General features: G+C 67.1%; 2 protein-coding genes across 4 annotated transcripts in view; both read right to left on the bottom strand.

Annotated features, from left to right (window-relative positions):
- The window catches only part of IPO13 (importin 13), a 63,156-nt gene extending 62,080 nt beyond the window's left edge, over positions 1-1,076 (bottom strand). Inside the window, exon 1 of one of the 2 annotated variants that reach the window (XM_065555319.1) lies at positions 626-1,076. In XM_065555319.1, the coding sequence (XP_065411391.1) occupies positions 626-688 (63 nt within the window). In that variant the 5' untranslated portion in view covers positions 689-1,076. The remainder of the gene's footprint in view (positions 1-625) is intronic. The other variant, XM_065555320.1, reaches the window with a different exon arrangement.
- A 3,312-nt stretch (positions 1,077-4,388) lies between these two features.
- On the bottom strand, positions 4,389-15,497 carry ARTN (artemin). Of its 2 annotated transcripts, XM_065555317.1 has the most exons (6): positions 15,300-15,496; positions 14,998-15,159; positions 14,506-14,608; positions 7,786-7,853; positions 7,287-7,476; positions 4,389-6,765 (listed from the first exon to the last, which is right to left on the bottom strand). In XM_065555317.1, exons 2-6 carry the CDS (start codon positions 15,019-15,021, stop codon positions 6,341-6,343), a joined length of 810 nt encoding a protein of 269 aa, XP_065411389.1. In that variant the 5' UTR covers positions 15,022-15,159; positions 15,300-15,496; the 3' UTR covers positions 4,389-6,340. The 2 variants fall into 2 exon arrangements, with proteins under 2 accessions (XP_065411389.1, XP_065411390.1); XM_065555318.1 differs by lacking the exon at positions 14,998-15,159 and having other exon boundaries at positions 15,300-15,497.
- Positions 15,498-21,530: the final 6,033 nt, after the last annotated feature.

Below are 21,530 nucleotides of genomic sequence, written 5' to 3'. Positions count from 1 at the left end.
ACAGCGCTGGGGGTGAGAGGGGGGATGAGGCTGGGGGGGGGGGGCAATACCTGGGGGGAGGGTAGCCGAATGCCCAGCTGGGTTCCCGGGGCAGATACAGCGCGGGGGGACGGGAGGGGGGGACAGGGCGATACCTGGGGCAGACACAGTGTGGGGGGACGGGAGGGGGGAACAGGGCAATACCTGGGGCAGACACAGTGCGGGGGGGGTACAGGGCGATACCAGAGTGGGGGGGCGATACCCGGGGCAGACACAGCGTGTGGGGGGGAACAGGGCGATACCGGGGGGGGCAATACCCAGGGCAGACACAGCGCGGGGGGGGTGTGCAATACCCGGGGGGGGCAATACCCGGGGCAGACACAGCGCGGGGGGGGGGTGTGCAATACCCGGGGGGGGGGCGATACCCGGGGCAGACACACCGCGGAGGGGGGGGACATAGGGCGATACCCGGGAGGGGGGGCGATACCCGGGGCAGACACACCGCGGAGGGGGGGGACATAGGGCGATACCCGGGGGGGGGCGATACCCGGGACAGACACAGCGCGGGGGGGTGGGGGGGGACACAGGGCGATACCCGGGGCAGACACAGCGCGATACGGGGGGGGGGGGGCCCAGCCCCGCTCACCTGCTCCACGTTCTCCACCGTGAAGTCCAGGCTCTGCGGCGGCGCCGGCCCCCTTCGCTCCATCACTGCGGGGGGGGGGGGGGTCGCGCTGCTGCGCCTCAGCGGCCCGGGCCCGGCGCGGGGGGGCCCGGCGGGGGCGGCAGCGCCATGGCTGCGGGCGCGAGGCGGGTCGGGGCGGGGGCGGGGGCTGCCCCCGCGGGGGGGGGGCGGGGGGGTCGGTCTGTCCGCGCCCTGCCCCGCGCCGCTCCCTCAGGCCGTCCCTCCCGGCTCGGGCTGGCGCGCGGGGGGCGGGGCGGGGCGTGCGAGGGGGCGGGGCGCTGGGGCGCGGCGGGGGGAGGGTCCGAGGCCTGCGGGCGCCGCGCTCGCGCCCCGCCGTTGCTCCCCTGGCTGCCTGACAGCGGGGCCGGGCGCCGGGCGGGGGCCTCGCCGGGCGGGGGCTGCCCGCCGCGCTGCCTGACCGGCCCGGCCTGACCCGCCGCTCCGCCGCGCTGGCTGACGCAGGCCCGGCCCGGCCCGGCCCCGCCCTTCGCTCTTGCCGTCCCCGGTCCCCGGCCCGGCACCTCTCCCCGCAGGCGCAGCCCGGCCGACCGCAATCAGGACCCCGAGGCGCGATGCACCCTGGGAGTTATAGTTCCCTACCGTTCTGGCGCCCTCTGGCGGCCAGACGGGAGCGGCGTGCCGCTGGGCACCACCCTGGGCAGCCCAGGGACGGGGGTTGGGGGCGTGACACACGGCCAGGGGCGTCACCGGGGGCTGTGCTGGGGGGTCTATGGGGCAGGGGGGGCACTGGGGGGCTGTGCTGGGGGATACATGGGCCAGGGGCGTCACCGGGGGCTGTGCTGGGGGTACATGGGGCAGGGGGGGTCACTGGGGGGCTGTGCTGGGGGGTACATGGGCCAGGGGGGTCACTGGGGGGCTGTGCTGGGGGAACATGGGGCAGGGGGGTCACTGGGGGCTGTGCTGGGGGTACATGGGGGTCACTGGGGGTGTGCTGGGGCGTACATGGGGCAGGGGGGTCACTGGGGGGTGTGCTGGGGGTACATGGGGCAGGGGGGTCACTGGGGGTGGTGCTGGGGGTACATGGGGGTCACTGGGGGGCTGTGCTAGGGGTACATGGGGCAGGGGGGTCACTGGGGGGCTGTGCTGGGGGTACATGGGGGTCACTGGGGGTGTGCTGGGGCATACATGGGGCAGGGGGGTCACTGGGGGGCTGTGCTGGGGGGTTCATGGGGCAGGGGGGTCACTGGGGGGCTGTGCTGGGGGTACATGGGGGGTCACTGGAGGGCTGTGCTGTGGGTACATGGGGCACAGGTGTGTGACGTTAGGAGTGTAATATAATATCTCATTGAAAGGTGACAGGGCCAGAAAGAGTTAATTACCTCCCAGACTGACCTGACCCATGGCTGAACTTTAGAGACTGGTTAGGAAGATGTGTAAATGAACAGAGCTTTGACATGCAGCCGGCATTGTTAGAGAGAGAAGGGGAGCTGTGTGCTCGGGCTTGTGATGTCAGCAAACAAGTCTTGGCTATTGCTATGGCGTTGATTCAAAGATCAAAAAGGAATATTAACAGTTATGATGATACTTGAGTGAAATAGTATTATTGTCTCTATGTCTCTTTGAAGGTTGTGGTAACCTGTATCTGAACTGTTTAATGGATAAATGACCCTGTGCTAATTGCCAGGATGTTTGGAAGAAGGAGAGTTGAGCCTATTGTTTTCTCAGGCCAAAAGTCTGCAGAAAATGTATAAAAACCTTGAGACACCATCCTTCTTCATCTCAGATCTGCTTTGGGTTTCAAGAGGGGGAAACCTTAAGCCATAAGGATTGAGATCCCCAGTCACTGACTGGAGTCACCCTGAATATGGACATTGGACTATAACCTATGGACTATTTCTAAAAGGACTTTTGGCAACTACAGGATCACCTCTGCTATGCATCTGAACCTCAAGAACTGAATTCAAGTCTGTCTGTATATTGATCTTTTAACCAACACTCTCTCTCTTTTCCTTTTTAATAAACTTTAGTTTAGTTAATAAGAATTGGCTCTAAGCGTGTATTTTGGGTCAGATCTAAGTTATCATTGGACCTGGTGTGTGGCTGATCCTTTGGGGTTGGAAGAACCTTTTCTTTTATATGATGAGATAAGATTTTCAGTAATCATCATCATATCGGACAGGTGTGTCTGGACGGAGGTCTGAGGCTGGGCACTTTAAGGAAACTGTGTTGGTTGGACTCTAAGTAACCAGTGAGGTTCTACAGAAGCTGTTTTGGGCTGGTTGGTAAATCTAAGTACTGGAAGATCCACCAGCGTTTGGGGTTTGTCTGCCCCTTTTTCTTTGCAGTTCACCCTGATTGAGTGACCTCAACTGGCTCCCACGGGCAGCACCGTCACAGGGGGTCACTGGAGGACTGTGCTGGGTGTACATGGGGCGAGGGTCAGGGGTCAGCCTGCTGGCTCTCATGGGACGATCGCTGCATGTTCCTGAGGGTGGGGTAGGACCCCCCTGCGCCTGCCCCCCCCCCCCACACACACACATGGGGAACGTGTCCCTGACCCCATCAGTCACTGATGGATTCATGCCCAGGAGCATGGATCTGTGACGCCGGTTGCCATTTTCCATAGAAATGCTGTTCTATTCAGGAATGCTGCTGAGCTCTTGGCCTGCCACCTATCCAGGGGCAGAGAGTTCCACAGGTGAATTAGTCAGTCCCCCTCCCTGGCCATCCTGTGTCTGTACAGCACAGTTCTCTTTTGCAAGGCAGGGGCAGAGCTGCCTGGAGCCCCACCCCTCAGCATGGCCTGGCACCTGGCCTCTCTGGCCAGACCAGGGGTAGGCAACCTATGGCACGTGTGCCGAAGGCGGCACACAAGCTGATTTTCAGTGGCACTCGCACTGCCCGGGTCCTGGCCACGGGTCCGGGGGGCTCTGCATTTTAATTTAATTTTAAATGAAGCTTCTTAAACATTTTAAAAACCTTATTTACTTTGCATACAACAATAGTTTAGTTATATATTCTAGACTTAGAGAAAGAGACCTTCTAAAAACGTTAAAATGTATGACTGGCACACGAAATCTTAAATCAGGTGACTAAATGAAGACTCAGCCCAGCACTTCTGAAAGGTTGCCGACCCCTGGGCCAGACAGTAGCAGCCTGTTTTCAGTGCCCCTGGCAGAGCCCCCTTCGTGCCCCGCCTAAGCACCATGGCTGAATTGCATTTGACTCCAAAGCTGGTGCAGGGCCTGGCTGGGTTACCTGCTACCTGCCCAACTCCGGCTCTCCCGCTCCAGCGCCGTGAGGACATGGCAGCTGCAGTGAGGCTGTACCTGCCTTCATGAGGAAATCCCCATCCCCACCGGCTGGACCACGGCCCAGCAGCTGCTCCTCCCTCCATTAGGAAACAGCAGCCAAGCCCCCTGCCCGGAGGAGTGTGGGTCCTGCTCTGCCCAGGGGAGAGGCCAGGGCCCAGGACAGAGAGGAGAGGACGGACAGCCCCAGATGTTGCCCCTGGGCAGAGCAGAAGGTGGGGGGAGTTCCCACGCTGGGGTGTGCAGGAGTCACACAGAGGGGACAGGTGTACCCCAGAGGCAGGAAGGCCAGGGGACTGCACCGAGAGGGGCCTCCTGAGGAGGGATGGCTTGAAATGAGGTCACAGGCCAGGGGCAGACTCCAGTTAGACGGCGAGAGCGTGGGAGAGGGGCAGCAGTGTGGGGCAGGGTGGCAGCCTCCCTTGTCCCCCCCCCAGGCGCAGACTCAGCCACATGGCCCATCACTTTATTGCTACAGAAAAATACAACTGTACAAAAATAGAGTTTATCCAACTTTACAAATGCAAATACGGGTCAGAATAATATAAAAGGGGTGGGGGGCAGGACTGCTGGCCCCAGGCCCAGGCCTTCATAGCCGCAGCTTTACATCAACCCCCCCCCCCCCCGCCCCACGTCCGGCCCAATGTCATAAATAGGAGCCGCCGCTTGAGACCAATAAATAAATAACTTAGAGTAATAAATAGTCGGTGCCCAGCATGGCCGGGGGGTGCCCTGCTGGCCCCACTCCCCTGCACGGGCACCAGCGCTGGGCAGCCAACGCTGCTCTCTGTGGGGGCAGACACTGCCCAGCCCCACAGCGGTGGGTGCCAGTGCCTGGCTGTGGCTTCTGCCCTAGGCTGGGTCCCTGCCACCTGCCCCCCGGGCTGGCACCTGCTCCTCTGCCAGCAGCCCTCAGGCCCCCATCACTTTCCTCTGCTCAGCCACCCTGCTCCCCAATGGGGCCCCCAGGACAGCTCCGTGCCCCCCACCACCAGCTGCCCTCAGGCCCCCATCACTTTCCTCTGCTCAGCCACCCTGCTCCCCAATGGGGCCCCCAGGACAGCTCCGTGCCCCCCGCCCCCAGCTGCCCTGTCCAAGGGGCTGGGGCAGCAGCAGGGGGAGGGGGATGTTTTCCCGAGGGACAGGATGGGACACCAAGGGACGAGCTCGGCCTGTCTGGTTTCTAGCCCCCCGCGCCCCCTTTGCTGGGCTGGACGCTCAGCTCCAGCTTCCCCCCGCAGGCGGGAGGAGGTGAGGAGCGTCTGGGAGGCCCCCCCGCCCCTTCGCTTACACACCACTGGCAACTCTTCCCCCAGAAATACGGGGGCTAAAAACTGCCCCCCCTGGGAGTGGGGGGGGTCCTGAGTTTAAATCCCAGAGAAAGGGGCCAGGCCACAAACAGCTAGGAAGGGTGCACCCCAAAGCACAACGAGGGGCCTGTCCCTTTATGGGGCTCAGAGGTCAGCACAGTCTCTAGGCTAGGGCCAGCCCCTGCTCACACTGCCCCAGCCCGGGCCCTGGGGCCAGCTGCCCCCCAGCCCTCCCACGCACTCTGCGGCTCGCCTAGAGCCAGCCGGAGCCGGGGGACAGCGTCCTGCAGGGTCATGCATCCCCCAGCCAGAGCCGGGGGACCACGTCCTGCAGGGTCACGCATCCCCCAGCCGGAGCCGGGGGACAGCGTCCTGCAGGATCACACATCCCCCAGGGCTCTGGACCAAGCAGGGAGCCCATGCGGCCCAGGGCCCAGCCTGGCAGCTCTGCCCCTGATGCTAGGGGGTGCAGCTGGGCCAGGAGAGTGCACACAGGGGCTGCCTGGTTCTTACACATCTGACTCCGCAACAGATGCGCTCAGGTTACCAGCCACCAGCCTGGGCAGCCCGTTGTTGAGCTGGGACTGGAGCGGACGCCAGCCCTGCAGCTGGCACTCCGGGGAGGGCTGGGCAGGCCGTGCCAGGCAGGCGAGGCTGGCTGTTTGGCACTGGAGCGGGCAGCTCAGAGGCTGCTGAGTGAACATGGCAGAGCAGCGAGCAGGGCCCGGCTGGCGGGCTACCTGCCAATGCTCGGCAAACTCCTAGGTCCCCAACGGCAGCACCAGCTGGCAGGCGGCCAGTGACCGGGGAGGGAGGGGCGGTGTTCAGCCCAAGCCACGAGACTCGCCCTACTGCCACCAGCCCCATGCTGGGGGTCCCGCTCCCCCCCGGTCTCAGCACAAGGGGCTCTTCTCCACGCGCCTGGGGCAGGGTGAACTCTCGTCTCTCCGCTGAGCCGCTCCTCTGGGAGGTTTGGCACCGCTGCAGCCTTCGCATCTCCCCACTGCTCTCCATGTGCCACGGGGCCCCGAGTCTGGGCAGCGCCAGGCGGGCAGTGCCATGAACTTAGAGTGGGCACCGAGCCTGCAGCCCAGTCAGCCGATGCACTTGCACTCAGCCGCAGAGAGCTTCTCCACCGTCTGCCAGGTGTTTTGCACGTTCATGAAGGAGACGGCTTCGTAGCGGGTGGGCCGGCAGCAGGGATGGCTGGCCACGTGGCCCGGCGGGCCCGGCTTGATGGCCTTCTCCTGCAGCAGGGTGGCCAGCGTCAGGTCGTAGTTGCTGCGGCTGCGGTGGCAGGACCCGCTGCAGTACTTGAAGGGCACGATCTCGTCCGAGTCGAAGCCCAGCCCCAGGTCGCGCACCTTCACCATCAGCCTACGGACGGTACAGTTGGGGCCATCCCTGCGCCGGCCTGCTTTCTTGCCTTTGGCGGGGCCCAGGGGCGAGCGCTCGGCCCGGAGTAGCAGGTCCTTGGCCAGCTCCCCGTCCCCGGGCCCCGCTGCCGTCACATTGTCCCCTGGGAACACAGGGTAGTCAGCCAGAGTACGCCCCCCACACACACACACACTCCTTCCTGCCCCAGAGGGGCTGTCTGGTGCCAGGAGGACCCGCAGCACGGCGAGCACCCGTCTGCCCACGCACACACCCAGGGCTCAGAGTGGGCAGGTAGATGCCAACTGGCTCCCACGGCCAGGACTCAGCCCTAGCGTCAGCTCTGGGGGCAGGGCCCCACTGCCCTGGGCTCCGCCCGTCCCCTCCTGCGGTGGCCAGGGGCCCTTTTGGGGGCGCACTCCTGCCTCAGCTCTGGGGCTCAGGGTCAGCAGAAGCCTGCCCCCTCCTGGTAGCCCTGCTGCCCGCCAGGTCCCAAGCAGTGCTGGGACCCACAGGGCTCTCTGCTCCCGGAGCGCGAGGCATGACACAGGGGCACAAGGGGCCTACCCTTCCCTAAGCGATACTGACCCAGGCACCCCCATAGTGCCTGGTCCTTCTCCTGCCCCATGCCCTCCCGCTCACCCCTCCTCCCATACTCACACCTACCGGAGAGGTGGCTCCAGGCTGCGGCGAGCGGTGCCTCCAGGCTGTCCTCTGCTCCGGGGCTGGCGGTGCCCACGCCGCCCGCAGTGGGTGCAGCCCCCAGGGTCGTGTTGCGGTGCCAGGTGTGCGGGGTTCCCGTGGCCACGCCGCTCAGCAGCGACAGGATGGCGAGGGCACCCCACAGCACTCCCTCCTGGAACACAGCACAGGCTCAGCATGGCAGCAACACGCACAGGGTGCGGGCCGGGCGCAGGGCAGGATGGGGTGCTCCATGCGGCAGCCCCAAAGGCAGGGCTCCCAGCCTGCCCAGGAGAGGGCCAGAGCCCGGGAGTGTGGGGGGGCAGGAGAGGGCAGGCCAGGGGAGGGGAGCAGGGCCCACAGGGGAAAGCCAAATGAGCCAAGGCTGCATACCCCTCACCTGGGCCCTGCTGCCCCCCAGCCCTCCAGGTGTTGCTTCTGCAGGGGCTCTGGAGCGGGCCCTCTCCCATGGGGCTGCACTCACCCTGGGCCTTTGACACAGAGTCCTCGTGGTGGGGGAGGCCGGCCCCCCCGCTGTCTGCTCCATCCTGTCTGCAAACACAAAGATGGGGGTGAGTGTGAATGCCCCTGGGCTGGGGATGCCGGGGAAGGAAACCCACCCATGGGGCTCCTCCAGCCACCCCACCCAGCCAACCACACCTACCCCAGACACATGGCGCCTTCACCCAGCCCCACATGCCTGGTCCCTGCCTCGCTCCAGACAGGCAGCATTCCCTGGGAGGACTGGACTAACGTGGGGAGCGGGGGGTCAGGACACAGCTCCCTCCAGCCTGTTAGTAAACACAGCCCCATACCCCCCACTTGCAATGTCACCCCCCACCTTCCCCTCACTGCCCTCCACCCCAACATTGACCCCCTCCCCCACAGCCCTCTGACCCCCAATATCGCCCCCCCTCCCCCCGTTGGTCCCTGGGGCTGTAGCTAGCAGCTGGCCGGCCCATGGCCTCCCAACAGGGGTTAGTGCCAGTGCTCTGGCCTGGGCCCTCTTCCCAGGGCCCTGGGAACGTGGCTTCCCCTGACTGGCGTAGGCTGGGCTGCCAGGGCTACCCCGGCAGGAGATCAGGGTTCTGGGGGCGTTGTTCCCTGGGCCCTTCCCCCGGAACCTTTTCCTTGTTCAGGGTGGGACCTGAGCTCGGAGATCCATTAACGCCGTGGTCTCTAGGTGCCAGAGTATGCCCAGCTCCGCCAGTCTGACATCTACAGCCCTGCGCCCAGCTGCTGCGACCCACATGAGAGGAGGAGCCGTGCCCAGTGGTGGAGGCAGGGGAGCTGGGTACCAGGGTTTGGGCAGCTGGACCATGGGAGTGGCAGGGGGTGCAGAGCCCTGCAAGGACCCTCCCTCTCCAGGGCAGCCCCACAGGCAGGGGGAAAAGCAGGGGAGCCCACTAGGCTTAGGGTGACCAGATGTCCTGATTTTATAGGGACAGTCCCGATTTTTGGGTCTTTTTCTTATATAGGTTCCAATTACCCCCCACCCCATGTCCCGATTTTTCACATTTGCTATCTGGTCACCCTAACTAGGCTGCCAGACCCAGGGTGAGCATGGCTCCTTGGGGGAAGGGCTGCGGGGCCATGGGTGGCTTCCCACCCACCCCCTCTGCATGGGCTGGGGTGGGGGCACAGGCCCCAGGGCTGTCCACGGGCAGCATGGGCTGTCAGAGCGCCTCCAGCTGTGGGTGCTGCAGGCAGGCAGGGGGCACCGTGCGACCAGCCAGCCCAGGACAATCCTGCCAGCTTTGCTCAGGCCCCAGGCGGCCCCGGCCAACGCCTGGACTCAGCCCCCGTTCATAACCCACAGGGCCAAGGTACTGCAGCTGCGCAGGAGAAGGGGGCGAGCATGGGAGGTGGGCATGGGGCTGGGACAGAGCTGGAGATGCCAGCCTGAGAGAAGAGGGCCTGGGTCAGGCCTTTGCCGCGGGAGCGAGTGCGCGGGGGCAGTCACCTCCGGCTGGGCGCCTCCAAAGCCTCCGGGGAGACAGGGCCCAGCGCCATCACCTCGGGCTGTGGGCCTGTGCTGCTCGAGATGCCAGCAGGGTCTCTGCCCAGCTGCAGCTGGTCCTGGGGGTGGTTGTTTAGGAGCCGCCCCGTGTGGGGAGCTGGGCACCACCTGCCCTGCCAGGTCGGGCCCCCTCCGGTATCCCAGGGCTGGCTAAGTTGCAATTCTCCACTAGCCCTGAGGGTGGCAGCACAGACCCAGCCTGTGCCGACCCTTCACCCTGACACTGCAAACCCAATCCGGAGAGAATCCCCCTTTCCCCATCCCTTCCCACGCCCCCGGGGGCCAGCCAGCCCCGCACCGTCACCTCCAATCCCGCACTAACGGCCAGCACCTCACAGGCGGGAGGATCCGCAGGGGCCAAGGGGCACCCAGCGACCCCAAAGTGCTGGCAGATGAGCCCCCAGGGTCACCCCCTCCACGCAGCGAAGGGACTCTGGCCCCAGCCTGACCCGAGGGGGATGGGCAGTCTGTCACCCGGCAGGGTGCCCACACGCTGCCCATGCCTCAGCCCACACCGGCTGCCTTGCCAGACCCAGCAGAGGCCGAGCTCAGAGCCCAGCTCTGCTGGAAGGAGCGATTCCACCCATCCTAGCTGTCAGGGCGCCGTGGGCAGCAGAGGGGGCTGCCGGCTCCCCGCAGGCTAGGCGTGCCCACCTCTGCCAGACACTTGGGACGGAGCTCAGAGGGGGGCACTGTGCCCTGGCGGTGCAGACACCCAGGGGCTGGGCGGGCAGCTTCCACCCCTCCCAGGGCCCCTGGGGAGCAAACCGAATCTGCTCCAGCAAGAATGGCTCCTCCTGCCCACCCCATTAGCTGTGCCCACACCCTCGGGGACTGGGATGGGGGCAGAGTCACACCTGGGGCCACAGCCCCGCCCTGGAGGAAACACAAGGACACACTGACCCACAAGTCACCTGCCTCGGGCACTGGCCCAGCCGTCTTCTCAGCAAGCCTGTTAACTGCAGCCGTCACCCCGGCCTCAATCGCCAAGTCACAGGAGACCTGGGCGCTGGGCTTGTCTCCCTCCCACTGGGCAACAGAGATAGGCAGGTCTGCGGGAAACGCCTGTCGCGGGTGCCCACCCTGGTAGGCTTGGAGCTGTCCAGACCCGCCCAAGAACCACAACGGGGGACAGGACAAGGTCAGGCCACCCCTTCAGCACGAGAGGGCAGCCGCTCCGGATATGGGATTCCCAGCCCCTCCTGCCGCTGGAGCCAACCCCAAAGCTTCTCCTCCAACAGCTCCTCAGCCTGGGGATTGGCACGTGCCACTCCCAGCCCCGATTCCCCGGCTCAACGGGCCCACGGAGAACAGCTCCCGTAGGGTGGTGGGGCGACAGAGCACGGCACGGCCGGCACTGCTAGCCAACTGCAGGGTTTAGTGACTCAAGCAAGGCCAGCGAGAGCAGGACACAACACAAAGGCAGGCAGCCGGGGGGCGCCAGGAGGGAAGGGCCGGGGCGCCTGGAGCCTCTGTGGGAAGGAAGGGACCCAGCATGGTGCCCATGGCTGGGAGGCTGCTCACAGCTGTGGGATCAAAGGATTGAGCCAGACAAGGTGCCTGGCAAAGCACAGGGAGGGTGAGAGCACACATGGCACCGTCACAGCCTCCAGCTCACCGCACTGCAGGCAGAACCCAGGCGTCTGGGCCGGCTGAGAGCAGCGGGCCGGGTGGGCAGGGGGCGCTGGGGACAGCGCGGAGGGAGGCGCAGGAGGGACTGGCAGAGGCAGGGCAGTGAGGACTGGAGGGCGGAGCTGGGGAGGCTGCAGCGTCAGGCAGGCAGTGAGCAGAGCACAGACTTGCCCAGGGCAGCAGGAAGGCGGGGGAGGGAGGACAGGCCCCTCGAGGGCCCAGAAAGCAAGTGCCACCCCGGGGCATGTGCCGGGCAGAGGCAGCACAAGGAGGCGGGACGTTGACGGGGATCCTCGCGCCTCAGGTACCCGAGACCCGCAGCGCCAGGAGAGCTGGGTGCTGGGCAGTCGCTGCCAAGCTCTGGCCCCTGGAGAGTGGCTGCTCACATGGGGCTGGCTCCTGGCTCCTCTTCTCTCTACAAGACCGGGCTCTGGAGCCCGGCATTGCCCCAGACGCTGCCCCGGGGGGACTCCCGAGTAAGGCAGAGGCGCTGACCCGAAGCCGGCGGGGTCACGCAGACCGTGTGGCGTGCAGGCGGGACACATTCACACACAGCCCATGCCGGAGGAATGACGGAAGTGGGCTGAGAGCAGAAGCAGCCGGTGAAGGGGGCGCTGGGCCGGGCCCAAGCCATGGCATTCTCTTGGGGTGCATCAGTGAGAACCCCATGTAACCCGCACCATCTCTATCCCACTGCCTTGGGCTCTGCCAGGCTCCAGGGACGGACTGGGGAGCGCTCAATGCGGGGAGGTGGGGTACCCGGAGTCATGGGGGGGCCAAGGCCCCGGGGCCTGCTCCGCGGCTGTGGTGTGCTGCAGACACAGGGTGCATCCTGTTCACTAGCCCTGCAGGCTCTTTGCGACGCACACCTGCCTGAAAGGACACCTGGCCCCCGAAAACGAGCGTGCACCTCTCCGGCCCTCCCCCTCGGCCTGGCTGTGCTCTGCTGGCTGGAGACAGGACGTAAAGGCAGCAGGGCCATGGTGGGAGTTCCATGGGTGACAGCCCCCTGCCCACACACACTGCCAGCCTCTGGCTAGCATGACCCCAAGCTGCCTGCTGGGAGGGAGACACTCTTCTCCCCGGCCCCCAGCAGCCTCCTGGCTCTAAAGGGCAGCATGGGGGGAGGGGGAGACCGGCTCCAGGAGCTCTGCTGGGGCATATCCCACCTAAGGTCTGGGGGAGCCAGGTGCATCCTGTCGGAGACCAGGGCTGCTGGGGGGCCGTGGCTGGGACTTTAGCCCTCCCTGGGTCTCCTGTCTGCAGCAGAAAGAGGATTGTGGAGCTACCTTCCCAGTCCCCGAGTAGCTCCGGGGCTGCACCTGCTGCTGTTCAGCACTAAATAAAGCCAACACGCTTCTAGGCACCATGAGTGCCGCCCCAGGGCTCTGAGGAGCAGCAGCCGAACCGACCAGGGTCCAGGTGAGCTGCGGGGGAGGGGAGAGCAGCGCTGAGCAGCAGCAGAGACGCCGGAGCTGGCTGCAGGCTCAGGCAGACCGCGCTGCGCCGAGCTCGGCAAGCAGGTGCTAGTTAGTAGGATTAGCTGAGTGTCTGCAGCAAATACGCATTCATTAACTCTGCTAGAGCTCTGGAGAAACGAATGTACCCACCACCCCGAGCTTCCTGCATCCCCTTTGCCCGTGGATTTGTCGCGCCCTGACCCTCAGGGCTCTCTCTAGTCTTGGCTGAGCCTAGACACCCAAGTATCGCAGACAGGGAAGGACAAATTGCCCAGGCCTGACGGAGGGGGAGGGACTGGGCGCTCCCAGCAGGTCCCTGCCAGTGACTGATTTGCACAGACCGCAAGGGCGATGCAGCGAGGGAAGGTGGCTATGGGCAGATGGGACAGGGTCCCTGGTCCCTCCTGCTGGAGGGGGAGGGAGGCAGGGAAGGCTCTGAGCCAGCTGGAGAATCGTCCCTGCAGACCAGAGGATGTTTACATCCTTTTCCCAGGCGCTACTGCTTCAGGACGTCTCATTCCCACACCAGGCACGGCTGGAAGAGCGACCTGGGGCTTCCCCTCCCCCCGGCCTCTGCAGGCAGCACGCTGCAGAAAGGGGCTGCAGGGCCGTGCGTTGCCCGGACAAGCCAGAGCTCCGGCTGCTGCTCCGGGAGAAACTTTCCAGAGGAAGGGAGGAGGGAGATTTATGTTTACGTTCCTACACAAACACTTCGAAATGTCAGCGTGAAGCCTTCCATGGTGTCCCGCTCACCTCACAGAGAGCCCGCCCGACGCCTCACGTCCGCCTGCGGCGCTGCCTCCGCGGGGCCCAGCTCACCGGCTCGGGAGCGGAGATGGGAACGCAGCGCCCGGCCCATCCTCCTGCGTGCGGCCACCCGACCGCAGCCTCGCACGCCCCCTAAACCACAGCCAGAGCCCGGTGTGGCACCCAGCAGCACCAGGCCAGCCAGGCTCCCGCAGCCCCAGACCTTGCCAAGGGCCAGAGACAAGCGAGAAGCCATGTGCTACCTCCCCACTCCAGCCAGGCCGGGGGGGCTGGCAGGTCAGGCTGGGCGTGAGTCAGGAGTGACTGCAGGCCGCTCGCTGGGGGGGGGGGGGGGGAGGAGGCACATCCCCAGCGAGATACGTCCTGGCAGGTTTCCGCCGCCCGGGGCACGTGCACAGGAATCCAGCCGTCAAGTGGCCGATGACAGAACCACCAGCTCCCAGCCACCCAAAGCTGAGGCATGAATCAACCCCTGGGAACCGGAACAGAGGCCCCAGCTCTGCCCCACGCTGCCCCCTTCCTCTCGTCCTGCCGGCGACGGCTCTAGGAGCGGGACGCCAGCCCCACGGATCCCGGGCCAGGGCACTTCCAGCCTGGCCCCGGAACCACCCCTTGGGGCAGGGGAAGGAAGTGCCCGGCCCTGGGGGGTCCCAGCAGGGCGTAGCCCCAGACTGACCCTAACGCTGGGAAGAAGACGCACTGTAGGGGGGGACAAGGCCTTGGGGGGCCCGGCTGCGCAGCCCCGGGGAGCGGAGGAGGGAGGCCCCTGCGGGGAGCTAATATGGGCAGCTGCCAGAGGCTAAACAGGGGATTAGCCTGGAGTGGCTCGGCTCAGCTGGGCCCAGTGTGCGGGGGCCACGTGTGCCTTGACTGAGGGCGGCCCCAGAGCGACCCACCTCAGGGCCCCCCTCCCCTGCACACAGCCCACGGCAGGCTGGACACAGCGACCCTACCACAACCCCACCACCACCACCACCACACACACGCAGCGCGACCCTACCACAACAACCCCCCCGCGGCGCCACCCTACCACAGCGGCCTCACCCCCCCCCCGCGACCCTACCACAACAGCCCCCCCGCGGCGAAACCCTACCACAGCGGCCTCCCCCCCCCCCCCGCGACCCTACCACAACAACTCCCGCCCCTTCCCCCCGCGCGATCCTACCACAACAACCCCCCGCGCGGCGCGACCCTACCACAACAACCCCACGTCTGCTGCCGAGGCGGGGCAGCTGCCACTCGGGTCTCAGTCTGGGGAAACGGCTGCAGCGGACCCCGGCCTGGGCCCTCCCCGCCGCCGCCCCCCGGGCCCGGCTCCACTCACCGTGCGCGCCGGGAGCCTGCGGAACATGCTCCGGGGGTCGCGGCTGGGACGCGCCTCCCTCTGGCCCCGGGCACCGGTCCCCGGCGGGCATCGAGTCCGCTCCCTGCGGCCGCCAGAGGGACAAAATCACCGGGGTTCCCGGCACCGGGGCACAGACAGACCGACCCTCCCCCCCCCCCAGTCCCGGGACCGACCCCCCCCCGACCGACCCCCCCCAGTCCTGCGACCGACCCCCCACCAGACCCCCCCCCCGGGGACCGACCCCCCGCCCCCCACCGGACCCGGGACCGACCCCCCGCCAGACCGACCCCCCCGTCCCGGGACCGACCCCCCGCTCCCCCACCAGACCGACCCCCCCCCCCCGTCCCGGGACTGACAGACCGACCCCCCGGGACAGAGGGACCGACCCCCCCCAGTCCCGGGACAGACCGGCCGCCCTCCCGGCCAGACCGACCCCCCCGTCCCGGGACAGACCCAGGCCCCACCCGGTACCTCTTGGCTGCGGTGCGGGCGCATCCCCGGCGGGGCTCTGGCGCTCAGCCGGCCCCGGGGGCCATGGCCGGGCTCCGGGACTCGCCGCCCTGCCCGGGGGGGGGTCACGTTGTCCGCATGGCGAGCCCCGGGGGGCAGGTGCCCGGCGCTGCCTGCGCCGCCCTGCGCGGGAGAGGAGGCGGGTTAGAGCCGGGCGGGCCGGGGCTCCCCCCCCCGGAGCCGGCAGGTGGGACCAGGGGCCGGGCCGAGCCGGGCCGGGCTTCGCCCCCGGGCGCGGGGGGCAGCGCCGGGCCGGGACTCACCGAGCGGGGCGAAGCGGCTCCCGGGCCGGGCGGGCGGGCTCGGACCTGCGGCTGCTGGCGGGGCTCGCGGGCGGCCTCTGGGAGGCAGGAGCCGGCTCCATCCTCCGCGCCCGGCCGCTTCTGGTGTCAAATTCCAGCGGCCCCGTCACCTGATCCCCGGGCGGGGCGGAGCTGGGGGCACCCACGGGCCGGGAGCCCCCCCCCGGGACAGACACACGGACACCCCCCGCCCCCGCGCCCCCGCGCCCCGGGACAGACACACGGACACCCCCCTCCGCGCCCCCGCCCCCCGGGACAGACACACGGACACCCCCCCCCACCCCCGGGACAGAGACACGGACACCCCCCCCGCGCCCGCGCCCCCGGGACAGACACACGGACACCCCCCCCGCCCCCCGGGACAGACACACGGACACCCCCCGCCCCCGCGCCCCGGGACAGACACACGGACACCCCCCCCGCGCCCCCGCCCCCCGGGACAGACACACGGACACCCCCCCCCACCCCCGGGACAGAGACACGGACACCCCCCCCGCGCCCGCGCCCCCGGGACAGACACACGGACACCCCCCCCGCCCCCCGGGACAGACACACGGACACCCCCCGCCCCCGCGCCCCCGCGCCCCGGGACAGACACACGGACACCCCCCCCGCGCCCCCGCCCCCCGGGACAGACACACGGACACCCCCCCCCGCCCCCCGGGACAGAGACACGGACACCCCCCCCGCGCCCGCGCCCCCGGGACAGACACACGGACACCCCCCGCCCCCGCGCCCCCGCGCCCCGGGACAGACACACGGACACCCCCCCGCGCCCCCGACAGCGGGACAGACACACGGACACACACCCCCGCGCCCCCGCCCCCCAGGACAGACACACGGACACACACCCCCCCCGCGCCCCCGGGACAGACACACGGACACCCCCCCGCGCCCCCGACAGCGGGACAGACACACGGACACACACCCCCGCGCCCCCGCCCCCCAGGACAGACACACGGACACACACCCCCTCCGCCAACCGGGACAGACACACGGACACCCCCCCCCCCGGGACAGACACACGGACACCCCGCCCGCCCCCCGGGACAGACACACGGACACCTCCCCCTACCCGCCAGCGGGACAGACACATGGACACACCCCCGCCCCCTGGGACAGACACACGGACACCCCCCCCACCCCCCAGGACAGACACATGGACACACCCCCGCCCCCGGGGACAGACACACGGACACCCCCCCCCCGCCCCCCGGGACAGACACACGGACCCCCCCCCGCCCCCCGGGACGGACACCCCCTCACACCCCCTCCCCCAGCCAGGGACAGACACGGGCTTGCTCAAGTTCAGGCTTATCCCTTTATTGGCCTGGTTTGCTTGGGCCAAATCATGTAACAGAGGAGTGGGGCCCCAGGGGATTCTGGGTAGCAGAGACGGGGGCGCCAGGCTGGGGCCCCAGGGGATTCTGGGTAGCAGAGACGGGGCGCCAGGCTGGGGCCCCAGGGGATTCTGGGTAGCAGAGACGGGGGCGCCAGGCTGGGGCCCCAGGGGATTCTGGGTAGCAGAGACGGGGGCGCCAGGCTGGGGCCCCAGGGGATTCTGGGTAGCAGAGACGGGGTGCCAGGCTGGGGCCCCAGGGGATTCTGGGTAGCAGAGACGGGGGTGCCAGGCTGGGGCCCCGGGGCATTCTGGGTAGCAGAGACAAGGCCAGGCTGGGGCCCCAGGGGATTCTGGGTAGCAGAGACGGGGGCGCCAGGCTGGGGCCCTGGGGCATTCTGGGTAGCAGAGACAGGGTGCCAGGCTGGGGCCCCAGGGGATTCTGGGTAGCAGAGACGGGGGTGCCAGGCTGGGGCCCCGGGGCATTCTGGGTAGCAGAGACGGGGGTGCCAGGCTGGGGCCCTGGGGCATTCGGGGTAGCAGAGACGGGGGCGCCAGGCTGGGGCCTTAGGGCGGCCACGAGGGCCCTTCACGTTCTCTCAGGGTTTGTTCCCGCGGGTGGTGCTGACCTGCCCAGCCCCCACCCCAGCAGTGGGCGTGAACCCACAGCAGTGCCCAGGGACAAAGCTCCCAAACGCCCCTTTGAGTCCTCAGTTCCTAGCACCTCTCACTTCATTACTGCAGAACCTCTGCCCCTCCTCTATTCTCCCAGCCCTTCCACTGACCCCTTGGACAGTCTCTGCCCTGCCCCCTTGCCGCCCCCCCCCCCGGACCCACCCCGAATAAACCACCCGCCGTAATCCGCTCGCACCGTTGAGCCCACGGAAATAGTCGCTTCACCTCTCGGGCACCTTTGTGCTTAATCCCATTGCGGCCGGTCTCTCCTCGGCCGGGCCAAAGTGCGGGGCTGTTCCTGGGCTTTCCCACGGCCCTTCGGCAGGGACCCCCTTTGCTCTGCCGCTGTGCACAGCTGCCCGGGGCCGGGCTCCCTTCGAACGGGCCCTGTGCTCGCCGTGAGCCACTCACGCAAAGCGTAGGGAACACGGGGTCACGTAACACGCCGGGCCGGCGCCAGGCCAGCCGCACCTTGACCATTCGGGCTGCTGCACGCTGGCCTGAGCGTAGCCACTTCGGGTCTGTGCCCCCCGAGCCTGCCCCTTTGCCACACTAACACCCGGGGGCCTGAGGCCTGCACCTCTTACACTGCGGCCGGCGGCATTGTCTACGCCGAACCCATTTGCCTAATGCAGCAGGATTAGCTTGTGAGCCCTGAGGCTCAACCGCGTCCCCGCGTCCCCCTTGCTCTGCCCCGCTGTGTGCTGAGCCGACCTGGCGCGGCCCTTCAGAGCCACAGCAAAGCCAAATCGAGCACGGCCCAAGCCCCGGTCCCCCAGGTACGGCCTGCGCAACTGGACTAGCCCCGCCTGGGGCCCAGCTCAGCCTGGCACGAAGGTGGGCACTGAACAGGGCAATGGTGCCCGGGGGCCATGCTGGAGTCGCCAGCACTGACAATGTTTCAATCAGGCTTGGCTGGTTTCTAACAGATCTGCTCCCCCCACCGCTGCTCATGCTGCCTCCCCTTTCTCACGAGCCACGCTAGGGGTCCAGGAGCCCCTCCCAGCCAGGGCCTGGCGCTGCAGCCCCCGCCAATGCCCTTTGGTGTCCTTGCCGTAATAGCTCCCTGTTGGGTTGGGGGCAGCACACTGGGCACGGCTTTGATGGGCTGACAGGTGCCTCCTGGTCCCTGCTGCCTCCTCCAGGCCTGGCACCAGTGCTGGGAAGCTGGGAGCAATCGGGCGCTTTGGGGACATGGTTGGGGAGCGACTCCAGTCGTTCCTCACATGGAAATCCCAAAGGGCAGGTGGGGCCTATTGCTTCCCTGCCTGGTGGGCGCTCCTCTGAGCTGCCTCCCTGCCCACCCTCTCGGCGAGCCTGGGCACCGCGCTGTCGTGCTGGAGGACGCCCTCTATCTCCCTGCCCTCAGCTGGCATAGAGGCTGCATGTAACCCCACCTGCCTGGAAAATGACCCATTTGCTCCGGCAGCACTGACGTGTTGTCCTGCTGGCACCCACCGCACCAGGGAGCTGCTCTGGGCGACGGGGGGCTGGGGCCCTCGGGTAGCGTGCCAGGGCTGGGCCTGGCCCCCGGAAAGGGACTCTGGGAGGGTGTGGGGAGGGGCTGGCTGGTAGTTCCAGCCTCCCACAGGGATCTGCCCATGGCCTCGGGGAGAGCTGGGGGCCTATTTCCATGTGAGTCTGGCCAGGATGTTTGGAGCCAGACCCTCCCCCCAGCAACCCAGGCCCCTGGGGGGCTCCCTGCAGCAGCTCTGTAACTGGGGAACGCGGCCAGCTGCCCATGCACTAAGCAGCGTGAGTCACACCCGATCGCGCCGCTTTCGGAGCAGGTGGGAACAGGGCCTGGTCCCACCCCAGTCTGGACACCCGAATTCCTACTGCACCCAGCGCCAGTCACAGCTGTGCAGTGCCCGGGGAAGGCAGAGGCCTGGGGACTCTGGCAGGGAAGCAGCTGAGGCTGGCTGGAAAATGCTGGTGAGTGGAACAAAGACGAACGGCTCCAGGCTGCGGGCCCGTCTCCTGCTGAGGGCTGGACGCTGCAGGACGCCCACGAGTCCAGGGCGCAGGCGTGGAAGCCCAGCCCGGCCACAGCGAAGGAGCCTGTTAATGCCCCACTGCCCCTTCCTTGTCCTGCTCCTGGCCTGCTGGGCTGCAGACTCTGAGCTGCCGTGATGGTGCCTGGGGAAGCGTCCCGGCCCCGGTGCTGCGCAGTAAAACCCAGCGGCTTTGGCCACAGTCTCAGCTCCTCAGGCGGTCAGGCAGGGTCCCTGGGGGGAACCAGAGCAGAGGAGAAGCTGCAAAGTGCACCCCAGGGACTATCGGTGGTTCGGATGCTAGACGTGGTGTGTGGGGCAGCGCCAGCCCTGGCTGCGACTCGGAGCCAGGGCTGGGAACTCTGCTGGGCCCCCCCTGGGGTTAGCGAAGTGCTCACGGGACAGGCCTGGCTCTACTCAGGGGTGCTGGGCCAGCCCTTCCCTCCTCTGCGGGGTGCAATGGGAGGGGGTGCAGTAATTGCTGCCCTTGGGAAGCGGACAGGTGGCAGCAGAGCCCCTGCCCCCGAAGAGCGGGATTCAGGGCAACAGAGAACACAGGGGTGTCGTAATCCCGAGGGGCTGCTGCCTGGCCCCACCGCCACTGCCCCCCACATGGTCCCATGAGCAATTGGGCCCAGCCTATCCGCTCCATCCCTGGCCCCTGAACTGGGCGAAAGGGGCTCTTGGCAGACTATTGTCCCGTATAGGTCACAGCGCTTGGGCCCAAGGCCACAGCAACCCAGCAGGACGGCTGACGCTCCTGCAGCACACGGCCCCTAGGATCGCGCCAAGCACAGGTGCTGTGACGTGGCCACGCGCCCCAGGAGCTCTGCGAGGCTGGATCATCGGCTCACCAGGGGAAGGGCAGGGGTCCTGCTCTGGAGACGTTGAAAGCTACAGCCGACATGGTGCTGAAGAACAGCAAGGAGCGTGCTAGCCCCTGGCCTGGAGCCCCGGGGGGCTGGGGGTTCTAGCCCTTGGACAAACCGCATGTTTCGAATCCAGGGCAGATCCTTGTGCAGCAGGTGGCTGTGATTGGTCAGTTCTGAGACAGCTGCCTGGGTGCACGAGGGGTTAAACGCTGGGAGGCCGGGTGGGCTTTCTGGGGTGAGCAATGGGACAGGGCAAAGGAAAATGGCTCCAACACTTTTCAGGGGCACCAGGGAACGCTACTGGCCCTTCCTTGTAGGGTCAGTTTTCACCAGAAACTAATGGGCTGGCAAAAGGACACAGACCAGAGCCCTTGGCAGGGCACAGGGGGAAGATCTCCTTGCAAGCCGCCCACCCCTTGGGGATCCCTTGGGGGCAGGGCTGGGCTCTGTGCAGAGGTGTATGGAGAGAGCAGGTGGCCCAGCGGGCGCCCCCAGCGGAGCTGGTGTGTGAGGCGGGGCAGCCAGCCAGGTGGAAGCAATGCACGTGGTCCATGCCCTACAGGGAGAGGCCCTGGGAACGGGCAGCAGCTCCTCCTACAGGCCTCGTCAGCAGAAATTCTTGTAAAGATTTGCATTCCAATGCAGCTGCCTCAGAGCAGGAGAGCGGGGCTCCAACCGCTGCACGCTTCAGTATGCATCGGCCCTGTTCCCATAGGCCAGGGCAGGCTTCAAACCCAGCCCAACCCATCAGACCTAGGCAAGTCATCACGGCAAACCACAGACCTTCCCTGCATGCTTCCTCTCCCCGCGGGCCTCACCCGGCTCCTGCAGCCCGAGGCCCCACAGGGGCCAAAGCCAGTTCCAAGCTCGGCTGGGTCCTGGCTCCCTCTAGGCCTTCACCGGGCGGCTGCACCACTGTCCTGGCTCGCAGGGCGCTGGCGATTCCTGCATGAAGGCTGCCGAGCACCCACCTCCGTGAGACAGAGGAGGGCCAGAGCTGCCGGCGTGGGTCTGAGCTAGTGCACCTGGGAGAAAAGCCAAGTTACAGAGAGCGCAGCAACACGGGGCAGCGGGGACCACCCCAGCGACCCCCATGGGGAGTCAGACGAGGCACACGTAGGGCAGCTGTCCCCTACAGTACACGGGGGAGCTCGACCTCCGGGAGCTCTTGGACCAGGTTACGCCACTTGTGTCACAAGGTCCACTTACCACCTCCTGGCTGCTCTGGGGATTAGGTCCTCCCAGGTCCAACCCCCTCCTCTGCCAGGCGGGGTGGGCCCTACCGCCTCTCTCTGTGGCTCTGGGGGCTCGG

The sequence above is a fragment of the Chrysemys picta genome, chromosome 8 (assembly GCF_011386835.1).
Source record: "Chrysemys picta bellii isolate R12L10 chromosome 8, ASM1138683v2, whole genome shotgun sequence".
In the NCBI taxonomy this organism is placed as follows: Eukaryota; Metazoa; Chordata; order Testudines; family Emydidae; genus Chrysemys; species Chrysemys picta.
The sequence above is the reverse complement of the archived record's forward strand: the minus strand, read 5'-3'. Positions and strand labels throughout refer to the sequence as shown.

Bases quoted from the DNA above. Each gene is read 5' to 3' on its own strand.
- ARTN (XM_065555317.1), bottom strand. From the start codon at position 15,021: ATGCGCCCGCACCGCAGCCAAGAG. The intron at 7,854-14,505 runs GTGAGTGGAGCC...TTGTGTTTGCAG, and splicing joins GCAGGCTCCCGGCGCGCACG to ACAGGATGGAGCAGACAGCG. The intron at 7,477-7,785 runs GTGAGTGCAGCC...GCTGTGTTCCAG, and splicing joins CTCTGTGTCAAAGGCCCAGG to GAGGGAGTGCTGTGGGGTGC.